Below are 21,374 nucleotides of genomic sequence, written 5' to 3' on the forward strand. Positions count from 1 at the left end.
TCTCCCCTGCCTTCTCTCCCTTCTCTCATGTTGGTTGGGTTTTATGGGGTTTCTCAAATAGCCTGGCCTGATCCGAGGACTTGAATTTAGTTGTCAAATGAATAATCTTTTCTGTTATCACAAGGATAAGGGCAGAAAAGATTCTATTCATTTCTGGTGTTTTAATTACTTTTTGTTCGTTATTCTTTTCATTTATTCCTTATTAGGGATTACATCCAAACCATTTACAGAGGCCCACATATCATGTAACGGCTTAGAAAAGGTCTTTTCCTTCTAGACAATGTAACCGGTATTTCTTTTGAGCAGGGTTTGATGTAAACTATTGGTTGGTGCTGATGTTGTAACCTTCTCGTTGCTATCTGTATGAAGCTGTCTAGTAGGTATCTTCTTTTCAGAGTTCGTTTTTCAAGAATCCATTCAACTTAAATTCTTGAGAATCTCTCTCTCCCCACCCCCCGCCTCTCCTTCTCTCTCCTAGTCCCACCTCCCTCTCCTACTCTGCCCATTGTAGTCATTGAAGAGCTTTTCATTCTAGCCATTTTATGTGGAAGTTTAAAAGTATGGATAGCAATAGCATGTTCTTCAATTCTCTCACGATTCTTAAAGGCCATCTCCCACCCACAAACTTCTCATCTTTTTAAATGGTGAAATACCTTTTGGAGATTCTGAAAACGACGTGGCAGTAGAAGGCAATTACTTTCTTGAAATCGTTGTCAAAAGGCCATTTTCTACACTTCTAGTGAGGCAGTTTGCTTTTTGCATATCCTTCTGGTCCAGAAATGTACCGTACTATGATGCTACAGGAGTCTGACTTTTATGCATGGATATACTTAAAAATTTTGAGGTTGTCTGTCTCTTGCTTAGGAGTGCAATTGATACTACTTGAACTCGGCTTGAGTTAAAAAGCTTGGGCCTGAACTTGTTGAGCAAGTGAAAGTTGAGCTGGAGTTCGAGTTCGATTTTATTATGCCTTACTTGAGTTCGATCTTGATCAAATCGAGCCCAATCGAGTAAGGGATAAGATAAACATTTCACACTCATATGTGTGTGTGTGTGAAGTTCGATTGAGTTCGATTAAGCTTGATGAACTTTGAAGCTTCACATCTTAGACCTAAGCACAAGCTTGTCAAGCAGTTCGAGTTCTTCGAACTCGGTCAACGCAAGCCAGAGCTCAAGCTATGACCGAAGAAGGTCGCGAGTCATAGAATTGAGTTCGAACTCATTTGCACTCTTACTCTTGCTGATTGGGAGAACCTTTGAAGAATCTTGACCCCTCCATAAAATAATCTTGAACGTCACATGCTACACTATCCATTATCTTGTGGCTGTGGTGGTGGCGGCCCTTGATGTTTTTCATTGTTTGGCCTTCCCATTTTGGTGATCTTCCTGGGAGTGGTGGTTTGAGATAAGGAAAGAACTAGGAAGCGCCCCTGTTCCATTCCGCCATTTGTTTGCGATGATCTTAATCTGAGAATGGAAATGGGTACCATGATATTGCGACTCGATAATCTTATTGGGTGAGGATGCTTTGTGCGGCCCTTCAAACTTCAACTGAATACTTTGGTGGGATTTTGCATAATTTTGTTAGTTTCTTTTTGGGTAAAAAGGAATGGTACTTCGATCATGGCACTTGCTCCACTACTTTTTGAAAGTATCGGCATGTTGTATGGTGTGAATAATAGATTAGATTCTGCTACTGTGGGCTTTCGACAATCTATGCGGTCACGATGGCTTCTGCGAAAGTGGCAACAGATTGCTGCTGCTCCTCCTCCTCCTTGTTAGGCCTTTCTATTGTGCCATGAGAATCTGAAGAGAAGCACGACAAAACAAGTTCTATCGTTATGATAACATCTTCTCAATGGCGAGATTCCCTATGATGTTGTCTTGTAAGGTGGTAATTAATCTAGTACAAGGAGAAATGGTAGTGAAGCTGGAATTCAATCCAAACGTACCCCCGGCTGATTTACGCTTCCTAATCGCCGTTGGCAATTGACCTTCGGGCTCAATGTGCAGTTACAGGCTGTGGTAGAACGGCCGAACTGTTGATGATTGGAAGTGGCTCTTGTTGAAAAGTGTGGTGCATTGCATTGATGATGCCATAACCCTTCTCTGTCGCAATAAAATCCGGCGCTGGGCTCTGCTGCAGGCTGCATCATGAACCGCGATGGCTAAGCATAGACGTTGACCTGTTGTCAACTGCAATGGCGTGCGATGATAATTAACGACGTCTATCAACCAACATAATTCATCTTTGCTCCCATAGGCAAGACGTCGACAAAGACAGGTAATTATTTACAGACAGATCGGATTGGAAAGAGAAATAAAGAAATTTCAGAAATAAGAGGTCTGCTCTCCTTCTTCACTCCCGATAGGCCTAAGCCTAATAGAATAAGAGTAAGCCACACCTTCCTTTCCTTGCCTTACTCTCTATTGGAAAAGTGCCATTAGTTACAAATTTCATCTAATCTAATCTATGATGTCAATGAAAAAGAAATTGCAATCTTACCTCTAATATACTTGTACGCATTTCATCTGTGAAGATGTTCAGTCCCCCAGAAAATGACAAATACTTGAGTAGTAAGTAACTTGTATATATCCCATGTTACTTAGCTGTGTGCGTGCTACTTCGCCGCCGTGTATCCTTAGGGCAAGATTTTACATAGGTTTAGGAGATTAGTTTGGTCGAAAAGTTGAAATAACCTTATTGAAAAAATATATATATCTATATCCCATGTTACCATGTAACCCAAAAAAGAAAAAAAGGTACTGGTGTTAGGAAGGCCTGTAGGCGTTTAGATTAGCGTGGACCGGATTAGAGTCGGACACAACATCTCTGATACCCCACAACATCATATAGTACTAGTAAATAGTGGTAACAAGTCCCATGCAGCACCACGTCATCCCTCTCTCTTCTGTCAGTCTTCCCATTCTCACTTCTCTGTCACTCACTTTCTCACTTCTCGTTGTGGAGGTTTGGGGTGTCGTCCCCTTTGATGTATCCCACATCGGGGTTGGGAGGGTTTGAATTGATAGTTATAAATTTTCTGTGGGACCTCAAAGGATACCGGGGGTTTAGGTTTGTAAAAATTGACGTATGCTCTTTGGGCTTCAAAAGAAAAAAAAAAAAAAAATCAACGCTATGCTAAGGTATGGTAGACTTACTGGGCAACCACGTAAGCTCGAGCGGTCAGCTCCTCTCTTTAGGGTATGGTAGATTTATTTGGGCAATTAGGATTCGGACCCTCTTGTTACCGTGCTCGGAATGGACCGTGCTCGGAATGGAGTGAGACCTCCTCTTTTGGACCGAAGTGAGATTAGTCGGGCTAAAAGCCCGAATATCCACTCCGAAACAAAAAAAAAAAAAAAAAAAGTATCAACGCTACGCTATCCCTCACACTCCCCACTCTTCACCCCTCCCATCTCTCATCCCGTCAACTAAAACTAACTGGTGGAGCACGCAAAAATGGCTACTCTATTTTCCGTTTCCCATTTTACGCCCATCACATTCCTCCTCCTCCTCCTCCTCCTCTCTGTGTCCCATAAACCCATTTTCTCCGGATGAAAAAGTAGGCCATAATCAGAATTCAAAAGCACCTCAAGACCTACTTCTGATTTCCAGCTTTTTTGGACCCAAAAAATTTAAAATTTAAGTTTTTAAAGTCAGTCAACAAAATAGCTTTCTAAAATCATTTGAGAATATGGCCATAATCTTTTACATTCTTCAAGTTCCTTGGTGTTTGAAATGTCGGCCAATAATTATATGGAGATAAGAAGCAAATTGATGGTTACTTCAAACAACATTCAAAATTAAACTAAGTCAAAAACACATCAACAATGAATCCAGAGGACAATCCATGCATCATGACCTCAGAATATGGATCATGCGTGAATTATGTAAATTAGGATACACTTATCCGTCATGTCAATTTCCTAAATATCCTTTCTTTTTTGATTTGGTCTCTTCTTTGCTATTTTATATCTGTTATGATTGCACACTTGGTTTGATTTTCGCCTAATCCAGGTCATTCTTATTTGAAAATTTCTCCTTGGATATTAAAGAAAGCTAGCAGAAATGCTTCTGTAAAGCTGGATATATATACACAAGTATAAACGTCAATAGGTGAAGCACATAGTAAGACAACATAATAAAGTCAATAGGTGCTTCAAGATGGGGTCGGATAGCTTTCATAACGGGACAACATCAAAAAGTCAATAGGTGCTTCAAGAACTTGGACAAGCACTTGTTGGGCTCGGCCCGGGGCTCGCTATATATGTTATCCTCGTTTTTGAGTGTCTACCATGTGGATTATGATAAGCTACTAGAGTTACTTTTCTGGTTCTCTGCATAAACATTTTCCAGGTTTATCTGTATAATCAAAGGAAAAAAGTTTTCTGGAATATGGCAGCGGCAACAATGCCTGCTGGGTTCGCCATTTTCGTGCTTGCAACCACAGTCTTGATCATCATCCATGCTTCTCCTATCTTCGGAGAAGGTACATATGATCCCAGTATCATCCTCTAGTGTAAATGTATTCTTTTCTTTTCTTTTCCCAAAGATATGTAAATGCATTTCTTCAATACGTATCTGCAACTATCATGTCATAACCAAACTTCGTTTGTTTTCAAAGAAATTCTGGTAATAAAAGCTTTCGCAAAAACAGGTTGAAAGTAACTTTCAACTGCATACAAATTGCTAGTATTATTCTTTTAGCACTACAGCTAGCTCTTGCAGAGGACAACAGCCATCTGTTTCCGTTCCGTTAAGTGGAAAAATCTTGTATACATCAGTTGGGGAAAGAAAGAATGCAGTTACAGTATCATTCTTACTCTTGGTGAATTTAGTAGTGCTCTTATACTCAACAGGGGAACAGTTTTCAACACGTTTATGTTATGGTTCTGTGCAGAGGCTATTGTACAGATCCCATTCAGTTACATGGGCGCCACGGGCCCCAGCAAATGGGGAAGCTTGAAGCCCGGCTTCTCAGAGTGCTCAACAGGTAAATCACAGTCGCCAATCGACATTCCAAAGGGAAAGGTTGTTCTGAACAAGAAATTGAAACCGCTGACCAGAGAATATAGTTACATCAATGCTACCTTCGTCAACAATGGTTTCAACATTGAGGTCAGTATGTTCTTCGTGTTTCTGTATATTTTCCTTCGTCTAATGCATTGATGTGGATTGTTTTTTTATGTTTACAACACTTGAAAATCTTATTATATGCCTGCCAATGATTTGCCAGCACTATTTCTTTGTCTCTGATTATGCTTAACTGCCTTTCTTCCCAAGTCTAAACGTTGCTTCCTGAAATGTTAAATCTTCTGACTTGCAGCTGCGATGCGGTAAAAATACAAACTTACTGATTTCAGATGGCAAGGCTTACATATTCAGTCAGCTGCATTGGCATTCTCCTTCTGAGCACAGAATTGATGGAGTTCAGTATGCTTTCTTTCCCTCTCTCTCTCTCTCTCACCGCATAACTACCCTCAAGCATTTCAGATTAGTTACTCTACACTGAAAAATAATTAGGGAAAAGGGCTTGCTATTTAAATCAATGTGGGCATGTCAATTACACAGGAATTTGCATCACTTCAAAACTCAAAGCGATCAAACAGATATGGAAGAATAGAATTTTCTGTTGTGTGCTGTTTAACTCTACACCGCATTACTTGACTGAGCGGGGAATGAGTAGGTTTCAGGAATTAGTACTTCTATTTCCCCTTAGACTGTTGAAGGGTTATTTTACTGTGTTTTGCCTTCTGTTATTTGCTTTTCAAGTCAACTCTTCCAGGTACTACTAATAACTTACCAAATGCATCTGATCATCATCATGACAGATACGATGCTGAACTTCACCTTGTTCACATTGCTGATGATGGCTGCATTGCAGTCATAGGTATCCTCTACCATCTTGGACATCCTGATCCGCTAATTGCTAAGGTAATCAAACTAATCTATGATAGACTTGTGCACTTACCAAACATGGTGTACTCAGAAAAATTGAACTTGTTAATTGATGTAGGTGTCCCTCTTATTGCAAGGTTAACCAGCAAACAAGGTCCTTTTAATATATTTCCAAGTGCTAAATCTGTTTTTGTTGTGGTAGCTTGGAGGCAGCAGCAATTCGGTGAATAGAACTTTCAGTAGTAAATTAACATTCGCATTTCCAAATCAAATTTCAACTCTGAAAGTTCGTATGCATCATCATGGTCACAGGTGCAGAATAAATTGTATCAACTGGGCATAGACATGTCCGGAGTTAAAGAGGGAGGTCAGGTTGCGCTAGGGACCTTCAACATGCATCAACTCAGAAAAAATGCCCGCAAGTATTATAGGTATTCTGGTTCTCTCACTACTCCTCCTTGCAACCAGACTGTAGCCTGGTACATCCTTGGCAAGGTATGAAAGGAACTTATTCCACTAATTTAGGCCACGGGCATACATGATAAATGTACTTGCACAAATGAAATGGCAAAAATTCTAGCTAAAGACTTTATATTTGAATCGTCCTGATAACAAACAGGTGAGATCAATATCACCAGAGCAAGTTCAAGCTCTCAAAGCTCCATTAGGATGGGCGTACAAGAACAATTCAAGGCCAGTGCAACCACTCAATGGACGACTAGTTGAGCTATATGAAGAGAGGTGATCCCAGTCTAGAATTTGAATCCATTTTAACTGGCCTCATTAAATGAAACTTGCTGAGTGCCTTGCAAGGTTTTCAGCACATATATATATGTTGGTGAGGAAAGCAAGAGGTTTTACTATACTGTTGTGATGAGATTTTGTTGAGAAATTGCAAAGGCTTGAGGTGCAGAGAGCAAGAGTTCTAAAGAATTTCACTAATAAATAGAGAAGTTTAAGCACGTGCGTGTTTATAATGAATGATTCCTTTTGCGCATGATGACTTTGTCCACCATTTCATTACGGAAAACTCTGAAATACCACGTTTTCTAGTATTACTTCTCTCTAATTACGGTTCTACAAGTATTCAGGGGCCTACTTTTGCTTTTTTTGTTTTTTTTCCTTTGTTTTTCAAGAATCAAGTGCCTAATTATGCTAAACGAAACCAATTATCTTTTAGTGAATGCAAATGGATCAACCAGATACTAATTCAGCGTATGAACTGATGAAAGGAGTCAAGATAAAGGGTAAGTAGCATACATAATTTAAAAGTTTATAGCTTTTGAGTGGTTGGCCTGTCTCAACTCTCACAACTGCTGGTCTAGATTTCAGAATGATTGGACTTCCTTTTCTTCGGTACTTATAAGATACAAGGGCTAATGACACTCCCCCCCCCCCCTCCTTCTCTCTCTGTCCCCGGGAAAGTGGTGCGTAATGACACTTCTCCCCCTCAATGAAAACAATAGGCATATTATCCATTTGAGAATATTTTATTTAGTTTTTGTGGCAAATATTTCAGTTGAAAAGGTAGAAAAATGGACTGTTTAAATATGTTGACAATTCTATAATTTTATCTTTAGTCAAATTGATCCTATGTATTATAATTCACTTGGTGGTTATAATGTTTGTGGGTGGCTATGGGTAAAAATTAGTTGTAATTACATTGGTTGGCAATATGCGTAATATGTAATCAGATGGTAAAGGAATAATTAAGCGAATGTTAGAGTAAAGTTGAAAATTTTTAAAATGAAAAAAAAAAATTTATGCCATTCTCCCTTTATATATAATATAAATATTCAAAAATAATTTATTTGATAAATGTGGATAATCCTTATTCCCGAGGCAGAAAATCAAGAAAGAAGGCAAGCCTTCATAAGCAAAATCCTATTTATGGACATATATCAGGACTTGGGATGGGCACTGTGTAGTTCTATCGTATCTAGGGTTGAAAACGAATTGTTAAGTCGAGTCGAACTTTGGTTTAATTGAGTTGAACCTTAACTTAGTTTTATCAAACTCGAGCTCGACGAGTTACCACTTTAAAGCTTGGGCTCGAGTTCGAATTCGAAAAAATAAAAAATAATTATTTATTTTTAAAAAATAAATAAATAATTTTTTTTCTTATTAACTAATAAAATATTATGGATATATATGTAATTTTATGATTAAAAATAATATTTATATATACTCGAGGTTTAACGAAATTAATATTTTTGAGTTCAAACTCGAGCTCGATTTCAAATTGGCCTACTCGAACTCGATTTTGCAACCCTAATTGTCCCATGCTTATACGGAAGGCAAACCTTGGGTAGATCATTAGGTCTGCAAGACCTAATGGTCCAAATTTTGTCGCATCTTTAATACTTAGATTGGTGAAATGATATGGCAAATTTTGAATCATTAGATCTACGTAAATCGGGTTTACCCAAGTGTTTGTTTATACAAAAAAAAAAAACCTAACAATAGAATTTGATGCCATCTCCACCCTAACTTGGAGAAGGAGGAAAGTCGTTCTAGGACTTGGTGGAAAATCTCCAAATAATTCCAAAGGTGCCATTGCCAATGCTGATCTTCTCATTTAGGGCTGGAAAAATACCAACCAAAGCCCCATTTTGATGTTTGTCTTGTTACTTTGTTATATTTATACTATATATAAAGAAAGAGAGGATGGTTGGATAAATAATTTTATGTACTTGCAAATTTATGTTTATAAAAATCATTCATTGCTTTACTACCAAACATGAATTACTAGTAACCATAACTATCTATCTGAACATATCTTGACCAAATAAATGTATCTATACATTATAACTACTAAAGTTCCATCATTTCATGGGGAAAAAAAGGTTTAAGTACCATAATTTGCTTTAATAATGAAAATTTTATGTAAAATAAAATATTTCTAAATTGTACACGTATCGCATGTACTTTCAGCACCGGTATATGTAATCCACCAAAAGGTTCAATCTTGATGGCTGGTTCCTGAGGCAACAAGAACACTCCTCGTCTTGCTGGACGACAAAAACAAGAAAAGTCCGCCTTTGTGCAAGCCGTGATCAAAGTTCTAACGTCGTTCCTTGCTAAATGGTAGATCTTATCCTAAGTATTCCGGAACCTACTTAAGAACGACACTTGGCTTTATTCAAATTTATGATGATAATTTTGGGGAAAAAATGGGATCCGCTTCCTCGCTGAAATCAAATGAATGTCGAAACCAAAAACAAGAATAAACATGAAAGATGATTATCACAATTCGCGAGCTGCAAAATCAAAGCGTTTGACACCTTGTGACGTGTGAGGAAATGTGTAATTGCGGCCCGCATAAACAGAATGACCACCAACAATGTAAACCCGCCCCCCCTCCCCCGCGGGCCCAACAAAAAAAAAAAAAGGGGGTAGAAAACTACTTTACGAAACCTTTTCAAGTGGGACTGGTCCACCCTCTGTGTTTCATTCAACTCAACGCCATTTTCAGGTCAAGGGAAGAAGGTGAATGACTTGCGAGTCGAATTAAAAGCTTCATAATGACTGAATGTTTTTTTATCAATTAATTTGAATCAGATAGAACTACAGAACTCATAATTACTCGAATAATAAATACGCTCCTACTAGCTAAGCTGAAATTCAACTCAGTTAAATTAAATCGAGTCAATATCATGTAACTAACGTTTCTACCTGTAAAGCTGAATGTTTAAAACAATTCAACGCAGACCCTTGATGAAAAAATGGTGCAGATTTGTTAGTCAAAATATATTCTACTTTTCTTGCTCCAAAGAACCAAATTTATCGCACTTACGTTATTATTATCTTTTTTTGAATCGATAGAAATCATATATATATATATATATATATATAATAAAGTCGTATTCTCATTCTTATCCGTTCATGTTTTCTTTTTCCTACGTGGCTTAACGAGACGGCAAGTAGTTTCCTATGTGGCTTGCTCCTTTTTTGTTTGGATGTATATCAATTCTTATTTTCTATAAGAAATCTTAATATAATATGATTCTTATTTCCTACCCAAAAAAGGAACTGGAAAATAATTTCCTACATGACTTGCTCCTTTTTTGTTTGGATGTATATCAATTCTTATTTCCTATAACAATTCTTATTTCCTACCCAAAAAAGGAACTAGAAAGTAATGCGATATAAATAAAAGAGACATAAATATCTCTATTAGATATATTTTCAAATTCATGTCAATAATTTTTGTACTGCATAGGGAACCGAAGTAAATAAGAATTGTTATCATTACAAGAGGTAGAAAAGTAACTAATTTCAAAAGGAACCATTAATAACAGAAGTCAATATCTGATATTGGAAATAGGATTCTTAATAAATTTTATTATTAAGTGCGTTATCAAGATATAGTGCATAGCACGAAATTTATGGACAAGAAAAAGTTAATTGAATCCAATTAACTATATGTATTTGACCGTACGGTCAAATATAAATTTCTATTTGAGCACATAGTAATATACTCAAGACAAGTTATAATAGATTATACATTAAATTTATATTTTATATTAACATTTTTATAAAATTAACTAAATAGTTTATTATTTTTCGACGATTCCCGTTCAACGAACGGATACAAAACTAGTTTATTAATAAGAAGGATAACTATACAACTTGAGCAAGGCTCAAAATAAGATTTACAATCATGTGGTTACAAAACTGATGAACTAATCCTCGATCGAAGCTTTGGTGCCAAATTTCCTTAAACAATCAAATTGTGCTCTTCCTTTATTTTTGATCATTGTACTTGAGATATGTTATACAATAATAATATTAATGTCTATGGAGTCAGTAGACAGAGTGTCATTGAACTACAGCGCGGGACGTGGAAGCATAACATGTGATTAATGTTCTCATGACAGAGAATGTTTATTAATCCCTATTTTCACCCAAAAAAAAAAAAATTGGTATGAATGTGATCACAGTCACTCTAACCAAAAAATGCACAAATCATATGATTATTGCACCAGTACTTGCAGTTGAATTGGGAAAAATAAATATAAAACTTACTCATATAAACTGTTTTGTTCTCCAATAAAATTGAATTGTTCCACTCACGTTTATATATATGTATGTATGTACGCGCGGGCGCAAATAATACCTCAGTTGAACAAAAACAAATTCTCGCACACAAGTTTTTGAGAAAAAAAAAATATATTCAACCAATTCAAAGGACCACAATACAAAATTCTACAATCAATTCCCAAAGATTATATGGAGAAGAAAAAGAGAAAAATAGATTAACCAGATACTATAGTCTAGATAGGTGGGGGTGTGATCCACAAAATGTTTGCATTTACAGGCTTTGCAGTAAATCACGCATATTTACAAGTGAAGCAAAACCCAATTCAAAAAAAAAAAAAGAAAGAGAAAAGGGCAAAAAAAGGCAAGATCAACTGCCTTGATCTACCTCGAATTCAACGAGGTTCGGCCATTCTTCACTGCCACGTCATCACAACCCCAAAATTTCAACGCTCACATACAATTTCCATGCCCGCGGTTTTGTCACGACTTCTATCAATCAATCAACTTCTTTTCGCGGGACCGTCTGCCTCCGGCGAATTAGAAAGTGCCACGTCGAAATCCTCAGTGCTCCACGACTCCGATCTCCGACCGGACGCAAACTTCTTCAGCCCTCCCAAACCGGGCGGTTCGGATGCGGGTTCGACACCAGCCGGAAACTCGGGCATTCTTACAGTCACGCTCGTCCTTGGCGTCTCCTCCACGGTCGACTCCTCCGGTCGAAACGGTTTTCTGTCATGACTTCTGGATTTAAATATGGACAAAACCCGAGAATAGAACCCCTTTTTCCGCTTATCCCCAAGCGATCTCGACTTGTCGAGCGACATTTCTTGCTTACCCGATGATCTCCGGCGACCGCGCTTCGATCGCACTCTTCCTATACAGGAAACCTTGGGCGACGACGGTTCCACTCCCGAGACGGGGGCTTTTCCGACCGACGAAGAGGGTTTCGGGAACAACTTTACATTTGCGGGTTTATTATTCCTTCGTTTAGCAGTTTCGATATAGTTAGCCTTCTGAGTCTTGGGCAACCCCAATAGGGAAGTCTTCCTGACTTTCACTGAAAACCGCTGTGAATTGGAGTTGGAATTCGGGTTCTGATTCAAGTAAGCGAAATTTGAGAACCCTTTGGTGGACTCTTTCCGCTCAAAGAAAGCGTTTCGATCAAACCAGTCGAGTTCGGCGTCCTTCGACAGCCAGAACGACTCCGGCGGAAAGTCCGGTGGAACGTCAGCATCGCGGACAGCTACATCATCATTCTCGGGTAAGTCGTCGGCGAGTGTTTCGCAAGTGATTTTGCGTTCGGTTCCTCCGCCTGCGCAGGCCGAAACTAGTGTTTCTAAATCAACCTGAGGCATTCTCTGTATAATTAAAAGAAAGAGAGTCCAGAGAGAGAAAGGGAAGAGAGATATTTGAGGAGGAGGCTGGCGCTGGGTGGGAATGCAAGAATTTCAAAGCGACGAAGGAGTTGGAGTAGGAGTCCAACCCACGGCAGGAAATATTTATAGTAATTTATTTAAAAATTGTAAAATAGGATGGTGAATTTTTATATTTAAAAAAAAAATGAGGAAAAGATTACTACTAGTACTTTTCCTGGAGGGAGGTTGAGCCAGCCAGCTGATCGGTGGTGGTGCCGTGTGGGCCGTGGGGGGTTTTGCGTTTTTTGTCCGTAGGCATAGGCACGAAACTCGAAACACATGAGCTGCCTTCCTCTAGAAACGTACCAAGAAAAGATGAGAACCCAATTGATTCTACTAAACTTTCCTCTTTTTTTATTCTTTTTCAAACTAAAAATTCAACTTTTCGTCAAAAGTATACTAAAGCTAGTTTTCCAAAATTGATTTCCTTTTCTGAGACTGGTAATATATGTGATTATAATATTATATATTCCAAGGTGCTCTTTTTTACTTTGAACTTCTTACTTTTCCAACTTCCATTCTTCCCCAGGCTAAAGATATCTACACGCCACCAATACTGAAGAATGAATAATATGAAGTTTAATCATTTTTATTTAAATGTAAGTGGGAAGTTTGAGACACGTCACACTTACTCTCCTGTTCTCCATCTCCGGTTGTCAATAGGGACCCTGAAAACAAAAGGGATAGAGTCTATTGTAATTCTAAGCCGAGCAAGGTTTCGGCTTATTTTTTAGGTACGATTAAAAAGGGAGTAGAATATATATGGGCATGTGTAGGCTCAATCCAATTAAAACCCGACTCTTTATTATATATTTTTTATACGTAACTATATATATATATGCACACACCCTAATGTATATAACTACGAGTGTATTATTTCTAAACATGTAATGTATGATTAGACTATTAACAATTAGTATCGGTTTGGAAGAGACTTAAATTCATTGAATAAATATAGTTAAAGAGAAATACTTGGTAGTGATTATTGACTAATGACTATTATTATTAGTATATAACACACGATCATCAGAAACTAAAAGCCCTATTAGTATTGGTTTATGTATTTTTAATGAACTTTTTATTAATTTATGTGTAGTTTTAATATTTTAGATTGCAAATTTACTTTACTATTTAATGGTTATAGTAAGTATATATCAAGAAAGTTAAAGAATAGTAAGTGAGTTTGGGTTAAACCCGAATTAGTTTCAAAATCCGAATATATTATGAGCCAAATATGAATTTCACACGTATTAACTCGAAACTCATGATTCGAAACCCATGTGTTCTACTAACTAGATGAGCCCAATCTAGTTTTGTTAAAGCTCAACTCACATGGCTCAATTGACAATTCTAATCATACCACCTAACCCCATCTCTCTCCCCACTCCCCCAATCGTGTTTACTTATTCGAAAGATCTGTAAATAGAAAATTTTCTATGTGAAAAAAATTTTGTACGACTCAATCTATCAAATTTAGCCCAAAACCATCTATTTTAGTTTTTTTTTAAAAAAAAAAAAACTATCCATTTTGGTGATGTTTCTGCTTCTGCTTGCAGGGAGGTTACCCCTCCTGGCTACCTCGTGACTTGCGAGATTAGATTTTTAATTTCAGATGAGTAACACCAAAACATTTTAGTGCTACACAACGTGTGAGATAAATGTTTTGATTACTATAGACTTCTTTTCTTACCCTTTTTTTTTTTTTTTTTGGTTACAAAAATCGAGCAACCCTATTTATAACATTTGCCAAATTAAAAAAAAAAAACAAAAACAGAGAGAGTTCTGGTAAACATTATGCAACATAAACGAAGCTCGCTTGTAACTGTAGAAAATGAATTTGTTTAATCAGTGTATAAAAGATCTAACTGTTTACATAAGAAACAAACATGCAATATGCACAATACTTGAAAACAAAAATTGCAGGATAATGCATTTATCTGAATTACCTAGCACAGTAAATTGTCTACCGCGCAACCGAATCTAAGAATTATTATGTAACATAATAATCACTGCCTGAGATATCGCACTGGCGGTAAACTTATTCAATCATGCATGTCTGAATTAAAGTTAATCTGATCCTAAGATGTGTACCGTCCAGACAAGTTTCTTAATCATGCTCCATTCATTGATTGCGGCCGAGCATAATCCATAGCTGACAGGCTGATACAACATCCTGAAACGGACACCTTATGAATGATGGATGATGGGCTCATGAGATTTTGGTAAATTCTTTCGTGATCAGTTGTTTTAATTGGTTGAAACTCGTATGTAAAAAGAGTCAACATTGTCAATCCGTTTGTTGTATGCGCTCTACCTAATTGTACCCGTTTTGACTTCTACCCACCACTTGTTTATCTTCCCTCCTTACCTTTTGCTTTCTTGGTTGGACTTTTTGTATCTTGATTGGGAATTTTGATGGTTTGTGTAATAATCAACTAAACTTCACAGGCTGTGCCTTGAAAGATAAATCAATAAACAGTCATCTTCTATGATGAAGGCGGATGGGGAATAATAGTGGAGTAGTATGGAGAATGAGCAAAAGAAGACGATAACGAAGGGCAAGAAGACATGGAGTAAATGCACCAATCCATACGGGTCCTTGCAGCCGCTTATGTACAAATTCATTTAAGAAGACAAGGGAAGATTTGAGCTCGAAGACCAGAGGCGGTGATATTCTTGCAGTTTTTTTTGTCTTCTTGGAGCTTCAACACTAGATTAGGCACTAAATAAAACCCTCATCAACAACTTATTAGTTATTAAACAGTTCTATCTTTCAAAAGTAACATCTTAATTATTAGATGAAGTTCCTCAATACTTATTCCCTTCCTCTTATCTTTCTTTTTCCAAATCAAAGAGAAAATTCCTTCAAAGAATGAAACCGTCTGCCAAGAATACGGCAGTACAAATTGCGGCTTCTTTTGTTTTTAACAGCCTGAAATTGAATGTGGGGGGAGTCAAGTGGACTGTGAAATAATATGATACATCTTGTGGTTCAAAATACACTAGAAAATCCAATATTACGTGCACGAAATGTAAACTAGGCCTACTTGAAGTTTTGTATGGAAGCATCGCGCACCTTCAATATCGATCAAAGCTGTACATAGATGAAGAATTGCATTTTGTGTTTTTTTTTTTTAAATGCTAAAAATTATACTATATTCCAAATAATTCATAATTACTTGGCCTACTTAATTAGATAGTGATGGGGACTCTGGTAATTGCCATAGAAGAAACTTCGCGTCCGTTCTGGAGCTTTTGTAGAAAAATTTATCCTAACAATTTAATAGATATAAGATAAAATTTACAATTTTGGTTGAGAAAAAATGACAAACCAAACAAGGTGGAGCAAAAAAAAAAAAAAAAGAAAAGAAAAGGAGTAATTAGGTCTCCTTCTAGGCTTGCCTTGTATGTGTGGAGGACACGGAGAAGTCTGGCTTTTTCCAAGTGGTATTCCATTCATTTATGTGCTAGCGGCGTATAATCAATGGATTCTTCCTGACTTGATGTGGTCAGAGTTCATTGATGCCCTGGGAGGGAGACCAATTCTTCCGACTAACCTAATCGAAATTGTAATCTCGTGTTACATATTCCAATTCTGATCTCTAGGTTATTTTATATTATGTGTCTTAATCATCACTTGCCGAAATTAAATCTTTTCCCTATAGGACTTGCTTACATCCGCGTTCGTTAATGGTAGAAGAAAATGAAATGACTGAACCAAGTCAAAACTGAAATGGTAAAATGATAATGACCAGCAGTTTGATTTGGTTCAAATTTTTTTTCAAGTACGCCATGCATCAATTCGTTTATAATTTCCGCTGCCAACAAATCCATTCTTCAGCTTGCTCCATTATAGAGATCAAATTCCAAGTCTATGGTGTGCATCATTTGCACTTTACATTTAGTTGTCAAGATTCCAACTAAAGCATCTTAAACGACATACAGAAATGGTAGGAGGCGAGATAATAATAATATCACTTAATCAGTCAGGTACACGACTGACCTTACCGTTGTATACTACTCCTTCTCTGTTCCAATTATTTGATCATGTTTTAGAAATTTAACTTTTTAAAAATAGTGATTTGATTATTATATTTATATTTTTCTTTTCAATCTTATCCCACAAATTCAAAATTGGGATTTGAATAGTAATATGCATATGACTAAAAAAAAAGATTATATCTGACAACATGACAAATATTTTGGAACATTTCAAAATATAAAGTATAATACTTTTAATGGAACTGAGGAAATACGCAGCAATATTTTTTGGGGGGGGGGGGGGTCCTTGGGCAACATATACGGGAGTATGATATGATTAGGCGAGGGTGAATTAAAAATACATGGAGTTTTGGGAACCAATAATTGAGATAGCATTTGGTGGTAATACGTAATCGCATCAGTCGGACGATTTGTCTTGTTGGAACTTGGAAACGCGCATTCCTTGTTTTCCTCTGAAGCAGCCGAAGAAATACTTTAATCGACGTCCCATAGACCACACGCAATGCCGAGCCCATAGCCTACCCGCCCACCGATTGCTGCCCTTTTTTATTTATTTATTTTTATTTTTAAAAAAAAGGGGTTGGCAATTCCAGAAACTTTTAGAGGTGGACTCATTGTATGTATTATTGTTTACTCTTTCCTCTTCATTTTCTTGGCTGCAGGACGGCTGCAGTCCGGATTTAGAGGTTCTTTTGCTCAAGTCTCTGTCTAGTAGGATTTAGAGGCTATATACATATATATATATATATATATATGTAATATTATAAAAAAAAAAAAAAGTTTATCGCTACAATAACGCTACTTCCTTCGGGTTATATCTAAATTGGAAAATGCTTCATTCATCCGTGGTTAAAATTTTGCAAGTGACGATGGATGAAAGTAGAATACTTTGTGGATGTAGCAAGCAAGAACGTCTCCAATGTGGTGAAATCTCTACTGTATATATTGATCTGGACGACTTCTTTGTGAAACTTAAAATTAATGAGCCGGGATCAAACCTTTCCATCATCTGACCATAACAGAAGGGGCAAAGATGCATAAAGATCCAAGCACAGAAATTAATATGAACAGAAAGAAAGGAATTTGAATGGGAATTGATTTCGGAATCTTCGGAAACCTTTTTGCTCTTTGTTTTTATCCACTGACACAAGCATTCAAGCATGTTAACTTGGACTTCGCCGCTCAGCTGACATGCTTGATTTGACATGCAGTTCAAATCTGTTTAACGTGCGGAGACTAACAAGAAAGTTTCTGCTTACTTGATTTAGCCATTGTGGCTTTATACGCAGGAACAGGAAGGAGAGTTTCTTTAAAGCTCTTTCGAGAAATAGCCAACATCTCTTGGGCCGGTTGCCGGTTGGTCACCGAGACCTCTTTTAAGGTTGAGAATTCGATACTTGTTTCTCGTCAATTACTATGTGTGACTTCTCCCTCTCCTTCCACTTAGATTAGACTGTAATAGATTATGCAAATTGTTATCGTTGCTGGCAAAAAATATATATATATTTTCTTTAAAACTCTTTGAAGTAACAGGAGATTATTTATCCAAAAACATTTACTTACATCACCATTATAATTTCTAATACACCTTTTTATCTTACATATATCACATCATAAAAAGTGTTACAGTAAAAATATCTCAAATAATTTACGATCCAAACACACTCAGTGTATTTATCTGATTTAGTGGTTCATCCCTAATTTTCATACGAGTTTTTTTATACTCTCCCCTCTCTTGTAGTTGCAGGAGCATGATATATTGTCGTTGTTGCGACGAAAACAAAAAACAAAAAAAAAAAAACAAAAAGTGCCGTCTACTGTGGGAAACATGATCTACAACTCGAGGTCAATGCTCACGCCACTGCTCAAAGATTTCTAGAAGCCCATTAGTGCTTCATTATTGGAGCTCTACGTTTTCCATTCCATAACACACACAAAGAAATGTCAAAAAGATCATGCTATGGGAATCTACACATTCCAATCCATCATGCATCAGTCGATTTCAAAGAATATAAAATTTTTAACCATCTGGTTCTGGAAGGGAAACAAAAATGAAGCGTACCATTTGATTACGTGGAGACAAGAGTAATGAAAAGTGACAGTTAATTATGATTATCCAATCACAGATATTTGCTTCTTTATTGCGGGAGGAGGAGAGGGGTGTTGGGCATGAAAAGAGTATTTTATCAGTTCTGATTGCTGAGCTCGAATGCCTCCCCAAATATGTTGTCATGTTTTTTTTTGTCGTACTTTTATATACAGAAACGTGAACAGCCGAAAAAAAATGCTTCTCCTGCACAAAGTATCTAATATTTCTTCTGATCCAAACGAAATATTTTACTTGCTTTCTCCAATTCACCCTAAAACACGAAAATTTTCAGCTTCAAGTGCCTACGGTATCTTCCCATAAATTATTCCATACGAAAAAAATAAATACTTGTCGACATATTTCCTTATTATATGTCTTTCACTTATGTATTCCAAAACATGCTTACCCATATATCCATTGGAATTTTGTCATGCTGCTACTAAATGACTAGGGCTGTCAACGGGCCGGGTCCGGGCCGGAATTCATTATTCCGGACCCGGACCCGAATTACTATGCCGGACCCGGACCCGACCCGTTTACCCGACGGGTCTTTTATTCTATGTTCCGGATCCGGATCCGGCGGGTCCCGGATCCGGATCCGGGTCTACCCGAACAAATTTAGCAAAATTTATAATTTCTAATAAAAATGAAAAAAAATATATTTGTAAACTAATTTTTAACTAATGCAAAGAAAAAACCAAATAAGAAAAGAAATCAAATTAACTTTATTAAAATACATCACTCTAATCAAATTATATTGATAAATATATATATTTAAAATTATTAATTCATTTATATCCGGATCCGGGTCTAATACGGGCCGGAATACTATATTCCGTATCCGACCCGTTTTTTTGTTTGACAAAACGGATCCGGATCCGGATCCGGAAAACGGAATTAAATCCCTACCCATACCCGCAATAATTTCACGGATCCGGTCCGGATCCGGGTCTAGACCCGACCCGTTGACAGGCCTATAAATGACCTTAGGCTTCACCCAACCCCCCACCCCCCCCCCCCAAAAAAGAAAAGAAAAGAAAAGAAAAGAAAAACTGGAGATGACTGGTATGATAGATTAATCATCATACTTTAAACTTGTAAAATTGTGAAACAAGTGCTGAGTATTAATCATCATACTTTAAACTTGTTAAAATTTAGTAGTTGGGCCTCGACCTTCTTAATTGGATCAACACCACAACTCTTGAGTTGCTCATCAGTGACCCGATGTTAGTATAATAAAGCACATTGAAAGTCAAACATGAATTTGTTTCGTCTGCCTCTCGAAACTCCCCCAGAGAAACCCAGAAAATGACCGGCTTATTTGGCAAATAAGTTTTTGACCAAATTTATCTGCAATAAGTTTTTTAACAACTTTAGTTACAGTAACATCAAAAAAATTTTCAAAATTTTTAAACCATACACTTCAAAATATTCAAAAATTTATACACTTCAAAAATTTTTCTTACAACTTCTACAATAAACTACATTAAAGTTTTAAATAAATATCCAAAACACTCATTTGTCAAATGGGGCTGAGACTCAGCAATAATTGTACGTATTAATTTTTCTTAAAATAAAAGAAAGCAATAGCGTTGAGGACCCAGCCTAAACAGAGATTAACTCTGGATGGGTTGAGGAGCAGTGCTGGAAGGATGACTTAAGGAGCAGCCCAAAAGAAATGAGAGGCGTGAACGAAACGCCTATGAATAGGCCTGTCAACGGGCCGGGTCTGGGGCGGAATTCATTATTCGGGACTTGGACCCGGCATATCAAATTGAATCCGGATTTGACCCCGTTTATCCGACGGGTCTTCTACTCTATGTTCCGGATCTAGATCTGACGGATTTCGGATCAGGGTCGGGGTCTACCCGAAAAAATTTATGAAAAAAATATATTTGTACACTAATTTCTAACTAACACAAAAAAAAAACCAAATAAGAAAATAAATCAAATTGACTTTACTCAAATACATCACCCTAATCAAATTATATTGATAAATATACATATTTTAAATTATTAATCTATTTATATTCGGATCCGGGTCTAATACGGATCGGAATACTATATTCCGTATCCGATCCATTTTTTTGTTTGACAAAACGAATCCGGATTCAGATCCGAGTAACGGAATTAAATTCTTACCCATACCCGCAATAATTTCACGAATCCGGCTCGGACCCGGCCCGTTGACAGGCCTACCTATGAAGAGAGCATGGAGCCATGGATCTCAAGCGACAACATGGGAGCTGCAGAGAGCATTTCATGCTTTGGGCTTATTGAATTCAAATTCCCAATTGTAAACTCTTTCCTTTTTTTTCCCCCCAAAAACTCTTTTATTCTTTCTTCCGTAGTTCTACAATGTAACGAAGCATATAAAACTTCCACCTTTTTCTAACCTGTCACATTTCTCCGTGCACATTGATTATGATTTTCTCCTTATTTTTTCCATTAGGAACATTTGATTTATGATTAAACGTTTAGTTTTTTCTTTTGTTGATCCGATGACTCAAAGGGACTGATAGTTAGCTGTTAAATATCATACTCTACGTCTTTTTTGTTTAAGATACTATGTTAAGGGTGCAAAACAAATCAAATCAATCCCGAGCATGCTCGAAATCAAGCTCAACTTGGCAGTGTTTGAATTATCGAACTCGACTCGATCAAGCATTAATTTATATGATCGAGTTCAATGCTTTATGAGGTGCTTAAGATTGACTCGTTTGGTATCGAGCAAGCTCGAGTCTATATATGTAATTTATACTATACAATTTTATAATACATATCGTTCAATAAGACTTGTCGAACTCTCAAACTTAACATATCAATGCTCGATACTCGATTTGTTTGATTAATTGAGTAGTTTGAAATCGACTCGAATGCAATCAAAATCAACGATTTAGTTGCTTGCAAGTTACTCGGTTGG

General features: G+C 37.0%; 2 protein-coding genes across 5 annotated transcripts; one reads left to right on the forward strand and one right to left on the reverse strand.

Annotated features, from left to right (window-relative positions):
- Positions 1-13: 13 nt before the first annotated feature.
- Positions 14-6,864, forward strand: LOC113693684 (alpha carbonic anhydrase 1, chloroplastic-like). Of its 4 annotated transcripts, none has more exons than XR_003449122.2 (6): positions 14-4,493; positions 4,905-5,122; positions 5,331-5,437; positions 5,836-5,938; positions 6,021-6,125; positions 6,215-6,352. XR_003449122.2 is itself a non-coding variant. In XM_027212284.2 (6 exons), the coding sequence occupies exons 1-6, from the start codon at positions 4,400-4,402 to the stop codon at positions 6,645-6,647; spliced, it is 831 nt and encodes a 276-aa protein (XP_027068085.1). In that variant the 5' UTR covers positions 1,040-4,399; the 3' UTR covers positions 6,648-6,864. The 4 variants fall into 4 exon arrangements, 3 of the variants coding, with proteins under 3 accessions (XP_071908432.1, XP_027068088.1, XP_027068085.1); XM_027212284.2 differs by lacking the exon at positions 6,021-6,125 and adding an exon at positions 6,522-6,864 and having other exon boundaries at positions 1,040-4,493; positions 6,215-6,397; XM_072052331.1 differs by having other exon boundaries at positions 5,836-6,125; positions 6,215-6,358.
- A 4,331-nt stretch (positions 6,865-11,195) lies between these two features.
- Positions 11,196-12,437, reverse strand: LOC113694261 (uncharacterized). The gene has a single exon (XM_027213160.2). It carries the CDS (start codon positions 12,298-12,300, stop codon positions 11,446-11,448), a length of 855 nt encoding a protein of 284 aa, XP_027068961.1. The 5' UTR covers positions 12,301-12,437; the 3' UTR covers positions 11,196-11,445.
- Between the last annotated feature and the right edge of the window lie 8,937 nt (positions 12,438-21,374).

The sequence above is a fragment of the Coffea arabica genome, chromosome 6c (assembly GCF_036785885.1).
Source record: "Coffea arabica cultivar ET-39 chromosome 6c, Coffea Arabica ET-39 HiFi, whole genome shotgun sequence".
NCBI lineage: Eukaryota > Viridiplantae > Streptophyta > Magnoliopsida > Gentianales > Rubiaceae > Coffea > Coffea arabica.